General features: G+C 37.2%; 1 protein-coding gene across 1 annotated transcript in view; it reads left to right on the top strand.

Moving 5' to 3' along the window:
* The first annotated feature begins 1,360 nt into the window (after nt 1-1,360).
* The window catches only part of rhobtb4 (Rho related BTB domain containing 4), a 39,259-nt gene continuing 14,386 nt past the window's right edge, over nt 1,361-26,233 (top strand). The window contains exons 1-7 of the mRNA XM_051110030.1: nt 1,361-1,761; nt 11,185-11,386; nt 12,850-12,953; nt 16,189-16,374; nt 17,732-18,533; nt 18,616-18,835; nt 20,168-20,286. Of these exons, the coding sequence (XP_050965987.1) occupies nt 1,733-1,761; nt 11,185-11,386; nt 12,850-12,953; nt 16,189-16,374; nt 17,732-18,533; nt 18,616-18,835; nt 20,168-20,286 (1,662 nt within the window). The 5' untranslated portion in view covers nt 1,361-1,732. The remainder of the gene's footprint in view (nt 1,762-11,184; nt 11,387-12,849; nt 12,954-16,188; nt 16,375-17,731; nt 18,534-18,615; nt 18,836-20,167; nt 20,287-26,233) is intronic.

Raw genomic sequence — 26,233 nt, 5'->3', positions numbered from 1 at the left:
AAAACAAGCTAAGCTTGTTTTTATTATGTGATAAAAACATGATGTTAAAAATAACTTAGGTAAATGTAATTGAAGAGTAATTAAATATCAGACAAACCCACAGAAACCCAATACAAATGTTTTAGGTCCTCTAACAATTGTTGAGGGCCATTAAATGGCTGAAAAAGTCTTGATATTGTTTGCCAAGGATGGATGCTGCAGGCAAAAAATAAATAAATAAATTAGTAAAAATAGTGTAAGCTCAAATATGCATGTATAGTTTATGTTTTTTTATCCACTGGGTAAGAAAAGTTACACATTATATGTTGCACTTATAGTTTTTAGCAAATTCAAGTTTTTAATTATTTTAGTAAGCTATAATGTTAATTTATTTTAACTAAATGTAAGAAGCACTGAAGGACACACAGACTATATGTGACCTAGGACCACAAAACCAATCTTAAGTAGATAAAAAAAAAATTATCAAATTATAGAATATTCATCTTCTATGAAGATATTTTGTAAATTTCCTACCGTAAATATATCAAAACTTAATTTTTGATTAGTAATGGGCATCACTAAGAACTTCATTTGGACAGATTTAAAGGTGATTTTCTCAATGTTTAGATTTTTTTTTGTAACCTCAGATTCCAGATATTTAAATATTTGTATCTCAGCCAAATATTGTCCTATCATAACAAACCATATATCCCTACATCAAAGCATATTTATATGTGAGGCATACATTTTTCAAAAAAATCCACACTTACGACGGGTTTTGTGGTTCAGGGTCAACATATAGTATGTTTAGTGTCCATCTAGATCGTTGTTGAAAACGAAAGCCTTTGTGTTTGATGAAAGAGCTTCCTGCACATTATTTTTATTTTACACATTCATTGTGCAGCTGTCATCCTTACGTGGAAAGCATTTTTAATTGTGAATGCACATCTGAACATAGATAGCATCTTGGTTTAACAATGTTATGATTCATGAAAAAAAGCGTGTACAATGAAACACTGCAGTGTTCCGGTCTGACATCTGTCATTATATATAGTGACACGCTTATGTACAATATGTGACTGAAACCTGAAGTTACGCTTGCTATCGTAATAATAAAACGTCATTATCTGTTGAATATCCGGACCAGTGATTTACTAGATATTCAAACACAACTACAATGTGTTCTGCCGTAGAAAACGTTTTGTAACCGCTCAGCCCGTCAGAGAGCGTGTTTGAGTCTAAACAAATGACTGGTAGATTGCGGGTTAACGGGCCGAGCGTTCCAGACGGGGCGGGGCTATCTGCTGCGGTGGATTTGATTGGCTGCCAGTCACAGTTACATGGATTCGGGGTGAGTTCAGTTTACGTGACGCACGAGTAGGGGCGTGTCATTGGCGAAATCAGCTGTAGAAACAATAACACGCCAACGAACGCCCCAAAATGAGAGCTTACCTATAAATGTCAGTAATTTCAGGAGAAAGAGGTATCGTTGAGAGAGCGAGGGATAGATGTAGCACACTTCATGGTTGAGGTTCTTCACTGCATTCTGCAAACTTGTTTCAGGGGATCTCTTTCAGCTCAGCAGGGAAGGCGAGCGTGAAGATGCTGCCTTTGTGTCAGCCGTGACACGCCAGCGAGTTGAACACAAAACAGTCGGGAGTTTTCCAGAGACGTCTAAGTCATTTAAAGGTTTTTATTTGATCTCCTGCACCCGGTTTAACGGGAGCCAGGAGGGAACCACGCGCGGACTGGCATGTGGGTCAATTCTGGAAGCGTCGGAAGGTAGGGTGGAGAAATTGCACTTTGTTTCACCACGCGACAATCGTGCAGCGTTTATCTGCGGATTCTCACTTACTGTTGCATTCTTACACTGAACACTGCATCAAAACTGACTAGTAAAAACACACACTAACCACCGCCCATCCAACGCTTCATGTTGCAAACGTATGGCAAGCCGTTTTAACATGTATTCATTCAAACAATTCATTCAATATTAGTGCTCATTCATTCATATACTAGTGCTGGCTAGTATCTGTTTAGTTAGTTACCACTCATGCATTTTAACGTAAACCTTTTATGCTAGTCACTATTCCAGAAGTGACATGACGTTTTTACTTTGTTTATAGTAACCAGTTTCACTCTGTATATCAGATATTCACTTCTTACTAGTTATGTTTTTACTGTGTACTCACTTTGTTTATGACAGTAATATCAATCTCGATTTTTTGTCATAAACATTTTGTATTTTACTAATTGCAATTGCTGTTTTACAATTGAAAGACTCATAGAATTACTGTAGTCCCATGGAAACGCCTTATATAAGATTTTAAATGTTACTAGCAACAACTGACCCTTCGCAGGGAGCTCGACTGACAGGCGATCTGACCCATCATAATGCCAAATGTGCCAATTTTGTTCTACAAACAACCCAGACAGGAGAGCTGGGTGGACTTGAAATTGAAAAATGGTGTGTTTTGACATCTTTCCGCAGTTGAAACAAGACACCTTCTGAGGTTCGTTCATGTTTATATCTTGCTATAACTAGCAAAGGGGAAGAGATTCACATGCTGCTTGAACTGAGGTGCTACAGCAATCTGTCACAACACACTAAAGAGCCACAAAACGGTATTTATATTTCTTATAAAATGACAAAATATGAAAGCCCAGACTTTGTTTCATTCATAAAATAACCTGCTCTGTCTTGTTTGTCAGCGCGTTTTCAGCTTTCTCTTTGCTCCCTATTTTTCACTGCGTGAGAACATGATGTGTGGCGTGAGAGCGCCATGGCTTGTCGGACACAGCAACAGTAACGGAGGCAGGCAGGTCTTTGTGAAGGGTCAATTACAATACATCCTTGTGAACAGAAAATTCATGCTAGGTTCTCTTTGATTAGTACTAGTTAGGCTGAACTACTAGAATACGTACTTGCACCTAATGAATAGTTACTAGTAAAGCTGGAATAGGTGATATATCCATCTTATTGTTTTAATGCGAAAGCAAGCTTTTTCCTGTAAATGTGCTAGACTTCTGATTCAATAACCACTGCACATAAATAACTAGAAAAATAACAGTGCAGTAAAACTACATTTTTTTTATTACAATGTTATATAAACAGTATGATTACAAAAAACAGCTGCATAACAGTTAAAATTACTGTAAACGACTGCACATTCAAGTTAAAAATGGCAGCTCCCGCTCTTGCACTAAAAATAAGGTGAATATGATTAATTAAAGACTTGTCGCTGTTGGGATAATTGTTAGTATATAGTATTAGTATATAATGAATAGTTACTAATAAAATTGAAAAACATTCTAGTCACTAGTGAAGTAAGTACTAGTAACATAACAATAGATACTGGGTAGTCTTAAGGAATAAATGATAAAATGGCTTGCCATAGGAAGCGTGTCTTCGTATCACGTCGTGGCTGCTGAAACTCGCCACCTCTTTGCTTTGGCCAGTTTGTTGCTATGCATCCTCTCAGTCTTCATAGTACTGTTTTTTTTTTTATATAGTATGTATTCATTTCCCACTGCACACTGATTTGGTGGCTCACATGGGCTTGGCTCACCTTTTCTTGCATCTTTTTTCTCTCTGTAAATGAACACACATTTCATTCACTTGCCGTTCGTTTCATCTTAAAGCGAGAAATCCTCTTACTGAGAGAATTCACTACTGGTTTATGTTTCTCAATGAAGCACATTCTGAATGGGTGTTGAATTAGGGCTTCTTAGAAGTATGAATGGGGGGTTTGTCAATGACCGTGCCTGCACGTTTTACACAATTCCTTTACACCTGATCTAATCGCAGGAAATATCTTGAGCATTGAATTCTGGTGCATTTTTTTATTGTTTGTTTTATTGTAGGCATGAGCCAAGTTCTCCTGCTAATGCTATTGTGAGATCTTACTGACTCTTTGTCCATTATAATCCAGGGATAAAGTGAAGCTTTTTAGTCTTTTGCTGAATCAGCAATCATTAATTTATGATGTAACTGTTGTTCAGACTTTACTGCTGTTACACACTCATTACGTACTGCTGTGAACATTTTTCTCTGTCATGCTGCTCAGTACTTAATAACACAATTGTGGTGTGCTTTCTTTTTTTGCTGTGACTCACATTTTATGTTACAACTTGTAACCAGCTTTTTTCATATGCTTAACTTATGTAACAAAATTTGATCAGAGTGGCATGTGTTGATAACCATTAGAGAAATACAAATTCTAAGCGATCATCCATAGCAAAAGTGATCTCAGATAAGCCGCCACTATGTGCACTGTTTGAAAACATTCACTTCAGCTGGTCCATTGAGAGCTGAAGCCTTTGCTTTTTCCATAGCTGATTTTAATGAGTCTCTCATTGCTGACTTTGCTCTCAAGGGTAAAGGTACGGTCGTATTTATAGTGCACATGACAGCTTAGGTCCATAGGACTCATTACGATGTAGTCCATGTGGGCCACTGTGCTAAATAGTTAAACTCTTGCTTAAGACTTAATTTGTGGGTCACATTGTTATGAATCATCTTGACTTTTGCACGTCTCGCTGTGTAATTACAGTAAATTGTTGTTCCTGCTGACATGAACTTGGATGTGTACAGTATGAATGGCATGAGTGTGAGTAAAATGCAGTTTCATTTCAAGGAGCATGGGAAAATACCAGCAGATGAAATATTAATTGTTCCCAAGATATGTTTGGACACTTTTGGACATTGCACTTACAGTTGAAGCCAAAAGTTTACATACACCTTGAAGAATCTGCAAAATATTCATTATTTTACCAAAATAAGAGAGATCATACAAAATACATGTTATTTTATTTAGTACTGACCTGAATAAGATATTTCACATAAAAGACGTTTACATATAGTCCACAAGCAAAAATAATTGTTGAATTTATAAAAATAACCCTGTTAAAAAGTTTACATACGGTTGATTCTTAATACTGTGTTGTTGCCTGATATTTTGTCTTCTGGGAAACATGAAAAAGAAAATAAGAAAAATGCACACATCTTCATTCTGTTCAAATGTTTTCACCCCCGGGTCCTAATGCATTGTTTCCTTTTGAAGCATTAGTGAGTGTTTGAACCTTCTGTAATAGTTGCATATGAGTACCTCAATTGTCGTCAGTGTGAAAAGATGGATCTCAAAATCATACAGTCATTGTTGGAAAGGGTTCAAATACACAAAAATGCTGAAAAATCAAAGAATTTGTGGGACTAAACAACACAGAAAAAACACAGCTGTGGATCATTCAGGTAACAACACAGTATTAAGAATCAAGTGTATGTAAACTTTTGACCAGGGTAATTTTTATAAATTCAACTATTATGTTCTTGTGGACAATATTTAAACGTATATTATGTGTAATGTCATATTCAGGTCAGTACTAAATAAAAAATAACATGCATTTTGTATGATCCCTCTTTTTTTGGTAAAATAATTAACATTTTGCAGATTCTACAAGATGTATGTGAACTTTTGACTTCAGCTGTATATAACAAAATATTAGTTGACTAAATATCAAACCAAGTGACATGTGCAAAAAAAAAATTACGCTGGAATTTTTTTTCTTCACCCTTCCCTTTTTCATTTTGAATTTGGTTAAAGGGGTCATCGGATGCTAAGTTCACTTTTACATGTTGTTTGAACATTAATGTGTGTTGGCAGTGTACACATCTACCCTATAATGATAAAAATCCATTTAGTGGTTTTTAATTAATCTGTAAAAATAATATTCCCTTTTTCAATCGAGCCATTCTTAGGTGTCTGTCGTTGTGGCGTCGCACTGACAGAGGCCGCTCCCACGATAGCTGAGATGAGCGTCTTACCTAAGATCAGTTGTAACAGTCCAACCTCCATGTTTTGATGCCGGAGCAGGGATGTAAGTTAGACAAGAATTGAGCGATTGAGTTGTGGTGTTGCTGAATGTAATAATGAACGTAGTTGTCTTCGTTTATTCCCGACATCTGAGCTGCTGAAGATGCAGTAGATTACGTTTGTTTGTGAATAGAATGCGCCTCCCGATCTACATATATCCGTCTATGTTCGCGCGAATCATTCATGATCCAGCTTCACTTACAGCAGAAGTGAGTATAAAGGTTTTTTTTTTTTAGAAATCTTTGCAATCGCCTTTCCTAATAATGTGCTAGTTAGCAAGTTTAGCGGCTAAATGCAGCTAAAGTAAACAGGTTCGTCACTCCACAGAGAGAAGAGAGGGGCGGGGCGAGCAGAGCTCATTTGCATTTAAAGCAGCCTCGACCAGAATGGGATGATTTTTGCAAAAAAGATAAAAAGGGTGTTGTTTTACACTACCATTGAGAATTTTTAACCAAAGTATATTATAGACTTTTCATTAAGACCCTAAAGAAGCACATCAACTTGTAGAAAATGGGCATCCGATGACTCCTTTAAAAAAGTAAACCTTTGTTTTTAGGCTACTTCTGTGTCATGTTTCTGACTTGCATGACATGTCATAATAACCAATGCCTGACTCAAATATGCGAGTTTTCCATGTGCACTTTATCATTTGAAGCCTAAAAAACTTTTTTGTCTAATGTTTTGCTAAATTTATATACGTCTATATTTCTTTTAAATCGTTTCTGCTTGCTTGGTTATTTTGCTATAAAATGCAAGACATTCATACATTAAATGTGACTTAAGCATCCAGGCATTTTTGTGACCACTGCATGCAAGTGAATAAAACGCCCTTAATGTGTTTCACTGAAACTGCTATCGGACATGCTGACACAGTAGATCTCCCAGTGTTTCAGTGGTTACTCCCTAGTGACTGATGGCATTAAGGAGATCTAACTCATTCTCTGATCCGGAGGACTCAGCACTCTGAACGACTTTGTGGCCCGGCTATAAAATGCGATCGATCCACTAAGAGACACTGACTCTTTGCAGTTCAGAGGCATGTGGTATAATGCATTCCAAGGTGCTACTCTGCAGTGGTGCATTGGTTAGCTCAGTGTTTGCGAGGACAGTATTTTAGAGCGGTTGGGTATTTGGAAACACTGTGTCAAATCTGGTGTGCAGCAAAACGCTGCTCTACTTTAACCTGTTTACTGGCAAGCGGGAGACCACCATGTTACATAAATCGTCTGCACTCATGGCAGAGCCTGTCTTGACACGTCCCCTCTATAAATGCTTATAAATATGCTTTTAAAAACACCCATGGGCGAAACACTTGGCATGAAGCATTGTCGGAAACTAAAAGAAATTAGGTTACTATGACAGGCGGAAGTTAACATCCAGTGTGTGTGTTTATACAGTCAGGGTTGACTTAGTTTACATATTTGGATTTTTTTTTTTTAACCGAAGATTTGGTTTCGGTGTTGTATAAAAAAGCGGTTTGCAGGTGCTCTCAAAGAGCAAGGGTTAGTCGTGGATTCTGGTTATGTGACGGCAGAGAGAGCAGCCTTTGCCACTGGAGCTGTTATGTAACACGCACACAGTGCAGGAGGGGTAAGCAAGTCTGCCCGGCTGTCTATGAAGACAGATGTACAGAGAGGGAGAGGACGTTCAAACTTCTTGAAGAATAGTTTTGTTTGAGATTTATCTCCTTAAAATATTTCATTTGAATCTACTTTAGTTTTAGACCTGAGTGGAGAAAGAAAGATTGAGAGCACTATAGTTATTATAACATATCAAAGCAGTTTATTGTTCATTAACTGCCATATTTGCTTGTGGGTTGTAGTTGGTCCACTTGCTGAGATATTCTTCTCTGTATCTACCTACATATACAGATACACACACACACACACACACGCACACACTGAGGCTGGCAGGACTGAATACAAGCAGACGAACTGTTGTGTGGGCCGTACAGTGTTTGTGAATGGAGTGGGCGTCTGCCACGCGTCTCATCTCTCTCTTTCTTTCTCTCTCGCTCATTCTCAGACCTCACCTCCCACTGTTTCTATCACTGCCTGTCACTAAAACAAGCGCTAGTGTGGCACACTGCACGTCTCATTCCCCATGACAAAACACTGACTCACTCAACTGACTCTGCTAAAAGCTTCATGAGACACCATGTCTCTGGTATCATTGCTTTTTATGATACACATTTGTTTGTTGTGTTTGTGTGTGGCACAAAAGGAAACTATACTCAGTTTGTACAAATTCTCACCAAAAGGTAGTTCACCTAAAAATGTAAATTCTGCTATCATTTAATCAGCCTCATTTTGATGCAGTCCTGTAAGAATTTCTTTCTTTTGTTAAACAAACTTTTTTGAATAAATGAATGAATGAGTACGTATCGGTTATCGGTTAAATATCGGTTATCGGTCTACTTGATCTGTAATAATCGGTATCGGCATTGGCCCTGAAAAACACGTATGTGACCCTGGACTACAAAACCAGTCTTAACATTAGGATATTAAGTAAAGATCATGTTCCATGAAGACATTTTGTAAAATTGCTACTGTAAATATATAAAAACTTAATTTTTGATTAGTAATATGCATTGTTAAGAACTTCATTTGGACAACTTTAAAGGTGATTTTCTCAGTTTTTTTTATTTTTTTTGCACCATCAGATTCCAGATTTTCAAATAGTTGTATCTCAGCCAAATATTGTCCTATCCTAACAAACATATCAGTGGAAATCTTATGTATTCAGCATTCATGATCATGTATAAATCTCAATTTGGAAAAATTGACGCTTACACAACAGATAGTTGTGTTGTGATAGACTAACAGATAGACTAACTGGTTTTGTGGTCCAGGGTCACATATCTGTTGACCCCTACCGCTTAATATTTTTGGGAAAATTATAGATTTTGTGATACATTTTTGAAAAGAAAGTCAAAATACCATAATTTATTTAAAAATCTAAATCTTTTGTAACGTTATATAGGTCTTTAATGTTGCTGATTAAAGTATTAATTTCCAACAAAACCCCCCTAGACCCTAGATGTTTGAATGATACTGTTAGAAAGTTATAAAAATAAAAAAAGTTGCGTTTCAAAGAAGAAGGTAAGTCATACAGGTTTGAAAAGATATGATGATGAATGAGTAAAGGATTACAGAATTGTCTTTTTTTCTCACAAACCATCCAATAAATGTAATTTCCCACAGGTGTAGGAATTGACAATGTAGCTTTTTAAACGTTCAAATAGAGCTGTGTAAATTATGGAAACGTTGTGGTTAACTGCTCAAAGTGCAAAAGCCTGCGCTCACCTCTGTACTCACCACCCTACTTTTTGCACAATGAGAAAACATGCTCCAGTCTTTTTATTTGGAAATTAGGCTAATTTGTTTGAATATTTGTAACATTTTGGTAACCTTTTACAAGGTTCTTCAGTTAACATTAGTTAACTACATTAGTTAACATGAAGCAAGAATGAACAGTACTTCTACAGCATTTATTATGCTTAGTTAATGTTAATATCAGCATTTACTAATGTGTTATTAAAATCACAAGTTGTGTTTGTTAACATTAATTAATGCACTGTGAACTAACATGAACTAACAATTAACAACTGAATTTTTATCTCACATTAACAAAGATTAATAAATAATGTAATAAATGTATTGTTCATTCATGTTAGTTAATACATTAACTAATGTTAGCAAATGCTGCCTTACTGTAAAGTGTTACCAACATTTGAATATGCAGTCATAACAGTCTTCACCTTTATAACATCCTCTACAAAGGTTGGTGACTCTCACAGAGCAGCTATAAAGATTACTGTTAGGTAACACAAAGATATAGTAACATTTACAGCTCTGCTTCATCAGGCCGTTGTGCCACCGTTGTTATGTAAGCTCCCTCCAGAGCGCCCTTACCACTGACAACATTTCTTCTTCACTGATCCAAAATCTCAAAGCTGGCTGTAACATTCCCCTCACGAGGAATTAACTGAGCACCGCTGCTCTAGATAAAACGTCGTTTTTAAATTAGCTAATCTTGATCTGAATTGGCACCTTGCTACTCAGAATGAACTGAATGAATGAGAATCATTTTTAGACCCCAGTATGTCATTGGAGGAACGGTGACGTCTTTTTCAGTGGAACAATAAACAGTGGCCGTATTAATCTTTCATGAGCTCTTTTTATGGAACGTTAGCTGACTTGGACAGCGGAGCCCAGGACTGCTTGTAATGTGGATAGCTGTATCACTTTAGCTGTATCAAAAGAATGCACTGCTCTTAGATGGCCAAGAGTTTTGCCTGCATGTTTATTCAAGGAAATTCTTTATTGTTTCCCAGAAAGCTAATTGATTTGTGTGGCTCGGTACACTTTCAGTGCATTTACCAAGGGTAATTCAAACCGTAGTGGCTGCGCTTTTAAAGCCACAGAGGAGTTGTGGTTCCCAAAATCATTTGTATTTAATTTCATATGGCTTTTTTTTATTATAGTGGTGTATTAATGTGATTCGTTTTTTACACATGCTCAAATTTATGCGACTTTCTGAAGCAAGTTCAACTTATTAAACAAATGTCTGCATTACAAAACAAAAATCTGTCATTGTTTTAGGGAAAAAAAGCAATCTCACATTGCTTGCTTTTGTTTGAACCTAAAAGAGAACTTGCTAGTTGTCATGGATATTAAGTTACAGTCATATGTGTTGGCACGCAGGCCTCCTAATGGTTTGTTTCAGTTGCATCTCTCAGGAGAGTCCTGTTTTTTCCCTCATTTCTCTACCTAGGAGGTTTAAGTCGATGTTTATGCGAGTGTTTGTGTTAACTGGGGCTTGTTTCTGTATCCTGCGCAAAGCGTGCGTATTAATGCTGTCGGGTTTAGCTGTGTTGTCTCATACAAATCAACATTTGCCACTGGGCTTTGGCCTCGGTTAGCTTCAGGTGGATTCTTCTAAGACTTTGAAAAGAACAAAAAATGCGCTAGATGCACTTGTGCACGCCGACTTTGAAACTCACACACTTTGAAACGCTGTACAGCCAAGTGCAGAACTGTGTTGGCTGTCTTTGTTGTTCCTTCCTCAGACAGAAATAGCACATGACCCAGATTTTTGTTTAAACTTTGAACATTTGGTGAATGAGTAGTCAGTATTGATGACGCCATTCGTTATTGTGGACGCTGATTTGAGTCACCACAGTGATCGAATTGAATGTTTTATTATTGTTTTGTGACTCTTGTAAGTTAAATATAAATGGAAATGTATTAGAAAAGTGAGTTTTGACGTCTTTTTCATCAATGACGATTAGCAGCACTTACATTTATTTCTCTCTTTCTCTGTCTTTCAGGGCCCTCTCCATGGATATAGACACAGATTATGAGCGACCTAATGTGGAGACCATAAAGTGTGTGGTGGTGGGTGATAACGCAGTGGGCAAGACCCGACTGATCTGTGCCCGTGCCTGCAATGCCACCCTTACTCAGTACCAGCTGCTTGCCACCCACGTGCCAACTGTTTGGGCCATCGACCAATACCGTGTGTGCCAGGAGGTGGGCAGACCTTTGGCATATTGTGTACATGTTGAAGAGCACTGAGTGTTGACATTAATAATGTACATCTCATTTGCCGGAAGTCATACCATTGTAGTGGAAAAGTTACAGTCAAATAGAAAAGAACACATAAACATCGCAATGGAGTACAACCTGTTTAACGAGTGTATTTATATACTTTAGTTTATATAAAATAGTTAAAAAAGAAGGAAAAATATATATTGTAAGATATTCCATTATTTATATACACACTATCAGTCAAAAGAATTTTAATGTTTTTTAAAGAAGTTTCTTCTGCTCACCAAGCCTGCATTTATTTGATTCAAAGTACAGCAAAAACAGTAAAATTTGGAATATTTTTACTATTTTAAATAACTGTTTTCTATTGGAATATTTTTAAAAAATGTAATTTATACCTGTGATTTTAAAGCTGAAGTTCAGAGAACAGCATTTATTTGAAATAGAAATCCTTTGTAACATTATGAATGTCTTTATTAACACTTTTGACCAATTTAAAGCATCCTTGTTAAATATAAGTATTAATTCCTATAAAAAAGTTTAGATGATAATAATAAAACAAAACGTTTCTTGAACAGCAAGTCAGCATTAGAATGATTTCTAAGGGATCATGTGACACTGAAGACTGGAGTAATGATGCTGAAAATTTAGCTTTGATCACAGGAATAAATTACATTTTAAAATACGTTCAAATAGAAAACAGTTATTTTAAAAAGTAAAAATATCTCACAATATTACTGCTTTTGTCTTTAAAAACTATTAAAAATCTAAGAACTTTTGACTGGTAGTAGATAACATTTATATGAGAATATATATAATGATTTTGTGAGGTATATTATTTGTTTATATATTTGCAAATGAATGTACATATTAAATGTATAAAAAGTAAAATATATATATATATATATATATATATATATTAAAAAATAAAATATAAATATAAAATATAATATACTAATAAAATATTAAAATTAAGAATTGTATATAAAATTAAATGTACTTAGTAATACATTTAAATGGTTAGTTCACCCAAAAATGAAAATTCTGTTGTTCCAACCCCGTAAGACCTTCATTCATCTTCAGAACACAAATTAAGGTATTTGATATTAGAAAGATATTACGGACATTGTGTGACATCAGTGGTTCAACCTTAATTTTATGAAGCTATGAGAATACTTCTTGTGTGCAAAGAAAACAAAAATAAACATCTTTATCCAACAATTTCTTCTCGGATTTCAATAAAAAAATATCTTAAATGTGTTCCGAAGACGAACAAAGGTCTTACGGGTTTGGAATGACATGAGAGTGGGTAATTAATGAAGGAATTTTCATTTTTGGGTGAACTATGCCTTTAAATGAGATTGCAAAGAGAGTAATAAGAAAATAATGTGTTTCCATTGGGATACTGGTACAATTAAACAATTAAACAAAAGTGTTTTATTTAGGTGCTGGAGAGGTCACGAGATGTGGTGGACGAGGTCAGTGTCTCCCTCAGGCTGTGGGACACATTTGGAGATCATCACAAAGACAGACGCTTTGCTTATGGCAGGTCAGTTACACATATGGAGCTGGATAGTCATAGTGCTCAGTGTGTCATGGCTTGTGTGTTAACCACTAGGCCATGGCACTAAACCCCTTGATACACACACACTTGTTGTCCCACAGTACAGTTCCTCAGATCAATCTTCCATTTGTTTGTTCTGGTATCTCTCCACTTTTGGCTGTGGCATGTGTTGCCCTGCCAAGGTTTGGTTATTGCCCTAATCCTCCCAGCTGGGAAGGTAATGTGCTGTAAGCCTAGCCAAAGAGCACTGCACGGAGGCTCTTATTCTCAGGGCAGCGGAGGATCAGTGGATCAGCAGTGGTGCTTTGGCTCAGTGCAGTGCAGCAGATCACAGTAGCCGCTGAGCCAAAAAGAGAGATAGGTCAGAGAATGAGGGAGATCGACGCTGTTTCTGAATGCTTACAGCGCTTCCCAGAAGTATTTGGACATCTAAGTCACGCTTATAAAAATTTTACTGACCCCAAACTTTTGAATAGCAGTGTACTTAATAGATTAATAGGTCATGACAACTGAGGTTTTGATTACAAATTTCATCCAATAATTTAACAGTGTAATAGCATTGTGAATGTGGTGTGTTTTAGTATGTACTTGTGTGGCAGACAGAGACAAAAAGAGCGGAAGACAGAAATCTGTGTGAATGAATCTTCAGGAAATGTGTCTGTGAGACCTGACACATCGAGCGTGTGTGCACGGCACTAAGGCAGATGCAGTCAGCTGATAAAGCACTATTAATGGTGGTGCCCTGTTATGGAAACACAAAATCAGGTGACCTTCACCCCGGTGTCTATTACTTATGCTAAATACACACCCACACAGACACATTTAACATTTCTTGAAAATGTTTATCAAAAGCCTAGCTGGGTCCATTAATTATTTGTGAACAGAAACTGACAAAACACATTGTGAAATGCAAGTGAAAGGATCCAAACATAGAAATTGGAAATCTCTGGAGGAACCATGACTCAGCGGGGAAGCCCTCCTCCATGGGCTAGCACATATTTATATATAAATAAATACATATCACATATGCATATATATGTCAGTTTAACCAGACTGGTAAATCACTGTTAAATTACAATGTTCCTACCAACTGATACCATCAGTCTACTATACTTTTTGTGCTGTTTTGTTCTTCTCAGAATATTTAGGTTTATTTATATGTTTAAATGCGTGTCTGTGATCAAGACAGTGTAGTGTTTACAGTGTAGTCAAGCAGACACACAGTCAGGAGTTTGAACTTAGACATCTTCTACATAGCTCAGCAGAACACCACACACTGATTACATAACACAGTCCTTTATGACCCTCAACACGCGCTTTTACAGCACACACCGTTATTATTCACTGAGACATGGTGAATGATTGTGAATAGATATGTACATGTGTTAGTCTGTTTGTGTTTTGTTTTTATTTGTGTTACCACTGACCCATTTCCACATATTCTTGCAAACATTCCCATGTTCAACATACACATAGGTACACTAACAGAAACACAGACACTGGAATGTCGACTTTGACCCCTGCAGGCTGTTAAATTTGTACATAGGTAAGGTATATTGTGTCTTAGTTTAGTCAAGAGACTTAATAAGGCCCATTCACATGAATCATGATAACCGTAACAATAAAAAATAACAGAGTCCACATCACACTGTCTACACTGGATGCGGCGCGACACGACAAATTCTCGACAGTAAACTGCTGCCGTGTTCTATTTATGACATGCTCACACAAAGTTCAAATGATTTGCAACGGTCGCTTTGTCGCGTCCAGTGTAGACAGACTTTAGTCTAGGGGTCGACCGTTTATCGGCCTGGCTGATTGTCAGCACCGATATTGAGCTATTTTATGATTATCGGTATCGGTAATGAGCACAAACAGAACTTTTTAGAAAAATTTGCCTTAAGTCTAGGGGTCGACCGATTATCGGCACTGATATTAAGCCTGTTTATGGTTATCGGTGTCTGTCATTTTCAAAACCAGTTTGCGGATAAAATAATTTAAAAGCATTTAAAGAAAGTTTTTGTCAGAGCCCTAGTTAATCTTAATTTTGACATTCATTTTCATTTTTACACCAGACATATATATCGGTTCAAAATATCGGTTATCAGTCTTCTTGATCTGTGATAATCGGAATCAGCATTGGCCCTGAAAAACACATATCAGTCAACCCCTAGTCAACAGTACCATACATGGGAAAAATCAAGTATTTCCAGAGGAAGTAAACATGCCATAATTGTCCACTTTGGTAATTTTATGTTTTCAGGGAAATTCCTTTGTTTAATCATCACACATGAGGTGTTTGCCAATAATAAAACAACATTTTTTTTTTAAGAAAATCCCTCTAGATTTTCACTTTATGTTATCAAAAAGTATTTTCTAGAAAGATTATGTCTTTAGAAAATATCTTAGAAATGTTGTCTGAGAAACATTGGCTGTTATATTATATCTATAAACATGCACATGAGAACTTTCCAGTGTAAATGCATAACTGTGAAATCTGCTAGACCAAGTCTGTTTACATTTCAACAACAATGCGGTGCTCCATTAGTCATTCTTGTGTATGCTGGTCTCACATGATGAGCTTGTGAGTGCAGCTGTGAAATATGACATGGTTGGACAACTCGCTATTATTAGACCAGCGCTGGTTATTGAGTCAGACGGGATGCTTTAATGACTTGCACAACACCTTGTGTGCACACAGATTCACAGGCATTAAAACACACACAAAGCATTACTCTATTTGGCTGCTCGCTTACTCACAGTTTCTTTATGAAGTTTGTTCATGCCTCTGGGAAAATGGTCTTGCCGCAATTTTCATTTAACAAAAGACTGATTATGATTAGTGAGGTGGAGATCTTTGGATCTGCGTCTGTGCAAAAATTCCATTATGACTGAATGGCAAAGACATAACTAAAATAATAGTAAATATATATCACTTTGGTATACAGTAGTGCTATAAGTACCACTTGTGTGTGGAAAAAAAAAAATAATACGTCTGGGCTTATGACATTTTGAAAGCAAGGAAAAGATTTAGTAGCTACAGTATTTTTGTTTGTTGCATTTCACAGCTTTTATTCCAATAACAGTGATTCACTGTCCATTTTAAAGCCTCTGTGTGGGATGATTAGTGTCCAGGGTTTGCCAGTTTCCTCCCTATTACATGATTTCCTCGGATGTATTCTCTTAAAATAAACCGATTTCTTTCTTTTTGTGTGTTTAGATCAGATGTAGTAGTGCTGTGCTTCTCTTTGGCCAATCCGAACTCCCTGCGCCATGTCCGCACCATGTGGTTCCCTGAGATTAAGCACTTCTGCCCCCGCACCCCGATCATCCTGGTGGGCTGCCAGCTGGACCTTCGCTATGCTGATCTGGACGCTGTTAACCGGGCTCGCCGGCCTCTGGCCAAGTACGGACCACATTCTACACCCACTCATATAACACATATTATGTTATTAAACTTCAGCATGAAAAGTTTTCAGGGGCTTCCGTTTTGAGAGGGTTATTATACGTCTTTGTACTTTTGTAGTCTATGTGTTTTCTATGTCTGTTTGTGAATGGGGGATTTTTGGACGTATTGACTCATTTAGATTTATATGTTAACAATATATGTTTTTATTTTGAAGTAATAAGTTAAAGTTGTACCCTCGGAATTGGGACAAAAGTCTCCAGGTTGCATTGTTGCTGTTTTTTTATAGTTTGTTAAAAAATTATTCAGATTCATGGTGGTATTATGTAGTTATTCTTACCGTTTTAAACGTCTTTGTTATTCCTCATAGGCCAGTCTGAATTCACGTTCTGTTCCCATTATGGCATCCCTTTAATTAAAAATATAGGCCCTTTTATGTTGTGTCTAAATTGTCAAAATGGATACATTTACATGGAATACAAATCTGATTTTGTATATTAAATAAAATCTATCTATCTATATATATATATATATATATATATATATATATATAATATAAATAATCACTTATATACACCACCATTCAAGTTTGGGTTCAGTAAGATTTTCTTTATTAATATTAATACTTTTACTCAGTAAGGAAGCATTAAATCAAAAGTGATTAAATGAAGTGATCTGTACCTGAAAAGTGACAATAGAGACTTTTACTAGAGATTTTTATCTAAAATAAATGCACTTTCAATAAACCCTAAAACAATGTATCACATTTTCAACCTAAATATAAAGCAGAAAATTAACTATTAACAGTTAATAATAGAGAACAGGTAATCATAAGAAATGCTTAGTGAGCAAATCAGCATATTAGAATGATTTTTGAAAGATTCATGTGAAACTGAAGGCTGGAGTAATAGCTGCTAAAAATTAAATTGCGTTTTAAAATGTATTAAAATAGAAAACTGTCATTTAAAATTTTTTTTTACTGTATTTTTGATCAAATAAGCAGCCTTGGTGAGCATAAGACACCTTTTTCAAAAACATTAAGGGAGACATAATATGCTCCTTTTTACAATATGTAATAAAAGTCTCAGGTGTCCCCAGAGTATGTCTGTGAAGTTTCAGCTCAAAATACCCCACAGATCATTTATGACATCAATCATGCTGTTTCTGTGCATGTCTCTTTAAATGCAAATGAGCTGCTGCTCCCCGCCCCCTTTTCCAGAATAGGACTGTGCCTTTACAGCTCATAACTCAGACACTCTCAAAAAAATTTACAGATCCCAAACATTAAATAGTAGTGCATATATTTTGTCTGGCTTTAATAATGCTTTTTCTTTTTTCTTCAATTCTCCCCTCCTAGACCCATCAAACCAACAGACATCCTTCCCCCAGAACGAGGCCACGAGGTCGCTAAGGAACTTGGCATTCCATACTATGAAACAAGCATTGTCGCTCAGTTTGGTGTAAAGGATGTGTTTGACAATGCTATCCGTGCTGCGCTCATCTCTCGACGCCACCTTCAGTTCTGGAAGTCCCATTTAAAGAAGGTTCAACGTCCCCTCCTCCAGGCTCCGTTCCTCCCCCCCAGACCGCCACGGCCTGTGGTGGGCATCCCCGATCCTCCTCCCATGGATGGAGAAGGTCCAGACTCTCTTTTCTGTCAGCCGTTGTGTGCAGATGTCCTGTTTCTCCTCCAGGCCGGGGCCACTCGTGTTTTTGCCCATAAGGTGTACCTGGCCACTTCATGCTCAAAGTTCTATGACCTTTTCACTATGGATCTTGGAGCGGCAGGGATGGAGAAGGAGGGTGAGGAGAGCTCAGAGGGGAGCGAGGAAGAGGAGCAGAGTCGAAGAGGAGCCAAAGAACAGGCTGGGCGTACCAAGAGCCTGGACATTGATAAGGAGGGCGAAGGAGGCACCAGAGGTTCAAACAGGCTGCTTATGTTGCAGCAGGGCTCACTGAGGACTTCACAGAGCGATAACGCTCTGCCTGCCAGGGGCCAGTACTCTATGGGATCGTTGGGAGCAGGCCGTGCTCTTTTGGGATGGGGGCGTGGGTTCTTGGGGGTGTACCTGGAGATGGTGGATGACCCTGTGACAGGTCGGCCAAGACTTATGACAGTAGTGTCAATGGATGATCTCATTCAGAAAGGGCCTTTCCAGGTAAGAACAAACTTAAGTGACAATCTCTAGCAGTCTCATTTGATATGACAGTGTCACATTATCTGTTTTCTCTGCTTTTCAGGCAGTGCTGCAGTACCTTTATACGGGTCACCTGGATGAGACACGTGGGGACCTGATGCAGGTAGCCACCATCGCTGAGCTCCTGGAGGTCTTCGACCTGCGTATGATGGTGGCCAATGTGCTGAACCGTGAGAGCTTCATGAACCAGGAGATCACCAAAGCCTTCCATGTGCGTCGTGCCAACCGCATCAAAGAGTGCCTGAGCAAGGGCACCTTTGCTGGTAGGCAATCTGAAATCAGGGTCAAATATCTATTTACATCTATCTATCTATTTATCTTGTAATATTGTCAGTGTTAAACAAAAACGTTTCAAACAACCAGAACACAGTACATACAAGGAAACTCAGTTCATATAATTTTGTGACCCAAATGTCCTGACAAATTACAGTCGTCGTATCCTGATAAATTACCCTGCTATCTCTTCTATCCTTTTTACTGAGAAATAAATCGAGCCTTTCCTCCAACAATAATAACCTTTAACAAACAGCTGCTGTTGATGAACAGTAAATGGACAGTTCTCATTGATTTTTTTTTTTTGACTAATTAACTGTCCTAATTTGTGTAGTGCAGATTCTTCAGGAAGTTCTGGTGTTATTAGGTAGCTAATTTCCATTACGTGTTAGTGTGTCACATTCTTGAGGTTTTTGTAGTGACACCATTGACTTGAGCTTCATGAGTTCTATTTTCAATTCCAGAATTCAGTGGAATTGGAATAGAATAGTTCATATTCTAGAACAGTCAATTTACACAATTCCTTTCCTTCATTCAGTCTCTGTGTTTATTTAAAGAAATACCCAGTGGAGTGCTTTAAAATATCCCTTCATTGCTGTCAGTGAATATGTGCATATTGTGGACGTGTTTGCTTTTCTACTTTGTGCTTTCTGTGTGGTTACTCTCTGTTGTTGTCACGTCTTGTGTGTTGTGTGCATGTTTGTCATAATTAACCTTTTCAACAATCCTGTATTTTCCACTTACACCTGGTTATTTCATTGCATCATCTGCAATCATCATAATCTCATTACCCAACCATGAAGGTGCTCCTCTCATGTTTGTAAACCAGAACGTTTTTCATCTCCATTGTGGCCTGAAGACTACTTGTACATTCCCTATGGGTATGCACTAGTTTATACACTGAATCACTAGAGATTTATTTGCTTCCTCCCTTAGAGTAAAAATCTGCATTTAATTAGATGTTTTTTCCCCATCATGCCCTCCTGATACCCTCAGCATACTGCTAAACAACCTGTCCAACATCATCTTTGTTTAACATAATTAGTGAGCCACAATGAACACGTGGAGTCATCCATGTCAGTCTCTAAAGGATTTGCTGCTAAAAATAAATTTGCCCCCTATATGGTCCCAGTCTGGCCCTCCCTTCACATTTTCTGTCTTCTTATCCTTAGCCTTGTCAATCTGTCTATTTATTATTGGTCTGTGTGTCTATCTGTCTCTTCGTCTGTCTCTTTGTGTTCGTCCGTCCACCTGTCTCCCCCTCTGTAGCCTCGACTCTGTGACACACGCCGAGATGTGTGCTCTTTTCCTCCCGGTTTTAGATGTGGTGTTTCGATTGGACGACGGATATCTGCCAGCCCACAAGCCACTGCTCATCTCAAGCTGTGATTGGATGGCAGCCATGTTTCGTGGATCCTTCATGGAGAGCTACATTGAGGAGGTGAGCAGAGATTTTAGTGATTCGTGTTTCATTAAAGCAAGAGTATGGCACTCTATGCTGAGGTCAGATATATAAATATCAGTGGCATTTCTTCTGATGAGGCAAGGACAAAAATTTCATGTTATTTTGTGACTCAAAAATGATATGAAATTTTGTAGCGACACCAATATTACAAATATAAGTGTATGAATGGCTTGTTTTTCTAAAGAAACACTGTCCAACAGTGATATCAGCAGGTAAAGTTACAGTGGGAGTCCGCATCTCTCTCGCCTCCCCTGAGCCTATTGAGTTTTAACATACCCCCTAATTTGTGCTATGAGTTTGGTGGGGGGGTAATTGAGAATGAATGGGTCATGTGAGGAGGCAATGCCTCCATCATGATATAATTGGATATGACTGGTTACGTTTAGCTGTGATTGGTTCATGCAATAAATCCCGCCTCTTGTGTTTGCGTGCGTTCTGCAATCAGCCTGAATGAACAATATAATGGGGTTAATGGGAAGACTCACAGAGTTAGATATAACCATTTTCTTATGTCAAAATAAGATTTAAAATGGCATGAAAACATGATCTGTGGGAATTTTAGTAAGTAGTCGGCATGGTGAAATTTAAAGTAAATCTCAGTGTCTGTGACCAGTTTTTACCGAGCTTTGACTGATGATCCAAAAAATTTAAATATAGTTAATAGTTAATGATTAAAAAGAATAGCTGAACGTAAGTTCACAAATAAAATATATTATTTAAATTGTTACTGCCTTGAGTTATTTTTGAATAAATATAAAATTATTAAAAACATGACTTGATTAGATTAATACTTGGCTTTAATAAATAAAATACTGATTACATTGATAATGTACAAATCTAAAATATTTAACCAAGAAAATGTGACTGAGACATAAATTTACATTTGATTAAAAAAAAATAATAATAATAATAATTAAAAATGCAAAAAGAAGTAATTGTGCAGTAAGACAAAACATGCTTCTTAAATTTTGGCAAAATTTTGCAGACTAAAATTGTTCATTGTCAATAGTGTAGCTTATGCATAAAGGTACTTTTCAAACCAAGCATCTTTCTATTGGTTCTATTCTCTTAGTACTGACTAGGTACTGAAGTACCGGTAGTCTATATAGGTTTGATTTAGGCTCAGTAGAAAATTGGCTACAACTATTCCACAAAGTTTTACCTAAACTTATTTATGGAACCACAAAGTAATGATTAGTCTCAGTCACCTTGATCCTTCCTACCCTGGAGCTCTGACAGATCCCACTAAAAAAGTGGCACAGGTAGTTAAAACTAGGCCACCTCTATATGACAGCCTGACCCACATTGATGCAGCTGCGACAGGAGACTATCTCATCCATATGGATGAATTAACAGCCCTGCAGGTCTAAACAGGCCTCTGAGGGGAGCGCTCCAGGCAGACTGATGCTGAGATGTTAGAGGAGGTCCTGTGCCAGCGGGAACACATGCTGAGATATATCTGCTTTGTGTCTGTGCTCCCATATTCAAGAGAGGCAAACTAGGAGGGGTCTACAAAGATTTATTTGCAGCGATTGAGGTTGTAGACCAAATTTAGGATTTGGACTAGTTTTGCCATCACATCATCTTTAAAATATTTTAATATATATTAATATATTTTTCCTGGACAAGTTACATTAGCAAAAAATGTTTTGATCTATTGACTACAGTGTGCACATGCTCATGTCTTTGTGTATGTGTTTCAGTGCTTTGCTTGATTTGCAGTGACAGGAAGTATGTTAGACTGGGCACCTCCTCTAGTCATTTCCTGACTATCATCATGCTAATGTGTACAGGAAATTTGTGTGTGTGAACATTTCATAGATTATTGGGCTCAAAGGGGTATTTTTCAACATTATTCAATTTGATTACATAGTAAAACAAACCACATAGTTTTCGATTAAGTTACACTTGTTTTCTATGCAATTGTTCTAACATATCACAGTTTGTGCTGGGCATAAATTTAGCTCATCTATTTTTCATCCAAAACTATTAAGCCGGGTGTCAAAGGTAAGGTTTCGCTGTATTCCTTTCTGAGGCCCATCTCACCTGCACATAACTCTATCCAGGTCTATCCCGTGCACGCTCTCTGATTTCCTTGGGCTACCGGCTGTCAGCTCAAGTTCTAGAAAGACAAGCTCCCTAAGGGCAGGAACTCGGGACCAAGCTGACCAACAGCAGAGGTAGAGAGACAACTGGCTGGGTTATAGGTGTCCAGGCCTGCCGGTGAACAGGATCGCCCTGTATAACATTACAAGCATTACAGGGAGCTAGATTTACAGCACAAGTACAAACTGATGCGGGAAATAGGATGCTGGCTGTTTTTCTATTCTGACAGCATTGGCTGAGAGTATGTCACATAGAGATCAACACAAGGTGGCCAGAGACAAGTAAACTTGGTTCTGCTTTGACAAGCTTGACATGCTCTTTGGCCAAGCGCTGTATTTTAAGGAGTATAATAAGGTTTGGTTTTAAAAGGATGCTCCATCCCAAAATTAAAATCTCATATGTATATATCTTTCTTTTTTAAGATGTACACAAACAGATGTTTTTAGAAAAAGAATCAATTTCTTTGGATCTATGTAATGCAAGTGGATGGGACCACACAAAATAAACACACCGGTAGTCCATACCACTCCAGTTAATGAATCAATGTCTTCTGAAGTGTTACTATAGTATTGTGTGAGAAAAATACTAATAAATACCAAGCAACGTGGAAACACATAGGACCGTCACTGCTTGCACAAGTTTAACAGTGCGCTTACATCACGCTTTGCAATGTGCTGATGTTTACATCTACGTTTACGTTTAAGTGAACATACATATGACAGTTGGTCGGAAGTGATTGTTTATAGGTGGTATATAGGTTGAAAATATTAGTATTTGATCACACACCACTATAGGTTTGCTTGAGAAGACAATGATTCATCATCTTCTTAGAAATTATTGTAAATGTTTGTTTTGTGTTTTTTTTTTTTTTTTTTTTACTGAAGTAGGCATTTGACTGTGTTTTTTAGGCCCTATGCCAATACCAATTATTACAGATGAAGTAGACCAATAACCAATATTTTGAACCAATATACATGTCTGGTGTAAAAATAAAAATGAATGTCAAAATTAAGAATAACAAGGGCTCTGACAAAAACTTTTTTAAAATGCTTTTAAATTATTTTATCACCAAATCGATTTTGAAAGTGACCTAAACCACTAACCATATAAATGCTTAATATTGGTGCAGATAATCGGTTGACCCCTAGATTCAAGCATTATTTTTCTAAAAATATCTGTTTGTGTTCATTACCGATACTGATAACCATAAAAATGCTTAATGTCGGCACCAATAATTGGTCGACCAAAGAGATTTCATTATTTTTCGAAAATATCTGTTCATTACCAATACCGATAACCATAAAAAGTCTTAATATCGGCGCCAATAATCGTTTGACCAGTAGACTTAAGGATTATTTTTTCTAAAAAAAAAAAATGGTTTGTGTTCATTACCGATACCAATAACCATAAAAAAATATCAGCGCTGATAATCAGTCGACCCCTAGACTCAAGTATTATTTTTTGAAAAATATCTGTTTGTGTTTATTACCGATACTGATAACCATAAAAATGCTTAATATTGGCAACGATAATCGGCCAGGCCAATAATCAGTCGACCTCTAGATTTAAGGATTTTTCTTCTAAAAATATAGTTTTGTGTTCATTAGCGATACTGATAACCATAAAAATGCTTAATATCGGTGCCGATAATCGGCCAGGCCATATAATCAGTCGACCCCAAGATTCAAGGATTTTTTTTTCCAAAAAATATCTGTTTGTGTTTATTACCGATGCTGATAACCATAAAAATGCTTAATATTGGCAACGATAATCGGCCAGGCCAATAATCAGTCGACCTCTAGATTTAAGGATTTTTCTTCTAAAAATATAGTTTTGTGTTCATTAGCGATACTGATAACCATAAAAATGCTTAATATCGGTGCCGATAATCGGCCTAGCCATATAATCAGTCGACCCCTAGATTCAAGGATTTTTTTCCAAAAAATATCTGTTTGTGTTTATTACCGATGCTGATAACCATAAAAATGCTTAATATTGGCAACGATAATCGGCCAGGCCAATAATCAGTCAACCCCTAGATTCAAGTATTATTTTTTCTAAAAATATCAGTTTGTGTTCATTAGCGATACTGATAACCATAAAAATGCTTAATATCACCACCAATAATCGGTCATCGAAAGAGATTCAGTTATTGTTTTAAAAAATATCTGTTTGTGTTCATTAGCGATACTGATAACCATAAAAAAGCTTAATATCGGCGCAGATAACCGGTCGACCCCTAGATTCAAGAATTATTTTTAAAAAAATATGTGTTTGTGTTCATTACCGATACCAATAACCATAAAAATGCTTAATAAATGATTAGTATCTGTTTGTGCTCATTACCAATAACCATAAAAGTGCTTAATATCGGCGCCAATAATCGGTCGACCCCTAGATTCAGTGATTATTTGTCTAAAAATATCTGTTTGTGTTCATTACTGATAACCATAAAAATGCTTAATATCACTGCCGATAATCATTTGACGCCTAGACTCAAGGATTATTTTTCTAAAAAAACAGTTTGTGTTTATTTGAAAAAGGAATCCCATATACATCTGGGACAACATGAGGGTGAGGAAATGAGAGAGCTTTCATTTTTGGGTGAAATTTCTATTTATTGTCTATTTTGGTTGACATCGAATTATGTCTATATGTCTATTGGTTAGTACAGTAACTATCTATGGCGTTATTCTTTTTTGCCTCTTGTGCACAGAGCATATTTAATGCAGGAAGTTTTAGCATGTTTTCAGTAGGAATCTCATTAGGAGAGATGGGTTTGTTTGGTTGTCAACTCCATGTTTCCAGGCTTTTTTTTTTTTTTTTTTTTTGGTTTTCTGCCATGCCACTTGAAAGTATCCCCCTGGTGCCTCTTTCTTGGCACCTGAGCAGCATCTCTTTAGAAATGTTCTGTGGGCTTTGTAAATGCTCCACAGTGTTAACAAAAATGGAGCCTGTTCCATACATTACAGTAATGATGTGAGGCAAATGACTTGGTCCTCGTCTCCTCCAGTCTGGCACAGTAGGCCGTGTAGCAACTAGTTGTAGTGAACACTGTACTATTTTTAGAACGAGGTTGTGAATAGAGCGAGCCCTTGTCACTGTCTGTGTGGCAGCCGGCATAGAAGCTGTTGTATAACCAGATATAAAGCCCTTGCAAGACCTCAGGGTGGCAGATATTTAAAAAGTATCATTCAGTAGAGTAAAGCTGATCGTTCACCAGTAAGTGGATTTTTCAGAGTCTGTACTCAGATGTTTCTTGTGTATAGCTGCACTTTATTGTTGCCTCAGTTTGTGACGCACAGAGTCAAGAGCTGTCCTTGATTGATCTACCACATGTAAGCTTTACTATTCTAGTCCTGTGCAGAAATATCTCTCAAGGTTTTTGAGGTTAGGCAGCACATGCATATTACCGAGAACAACTTAAAAAAATCCATACAACGTCTACACTGCTTCTGTGTCTGAATGTTATTTATAGGTTGTACGTATACAACGCATGAAACTTACTGTGAGTACACTTCAAAAAGTCTTGCTAGTCTATCTTTGTTGTTTTGAACATGCTGCTTTTTAAAGCTGGAAGTGTGTGAACATACGGGAGACGCTCAGGTGTCAGAATTGTTTTTTTATTTCAGCAGCATCATACTTCTTAGTGTGATTAGCGCAAGACCGAGCGGAAGCTCAAATGTGAGAAGCTGTCACTTTTTTCTCTGTGAGACAAAGATGAAGTGAAAACGGAGACGATGAAGGCGGAGACCGTGGTTGCGGTGTGCACTGCAGTTGTTAGCTGATGAGAAAGAGTCTGGTTGCTTCTGATAGT

This window comes from Labeo rohita, chromosome 5, assembly GCF_022985175.1.
Source record: "Labeo rohita strain BAU-BD-2019 chromosome 5, IGBB_LRoh.1.0, whole genome shotgun sequence".
Classification (NCBI taxonomy): domain Eukaryota; kingdom Metazoa; phylum Chordata; class Actinopteri; order Cypriniformes; family Cyprinidae; genus Labeo; species Labeo rohita.
Note: the sequence above shows the minus strand (reverse complement) of the source record. Positions and strands in the feature narration are given on the sequence as shown.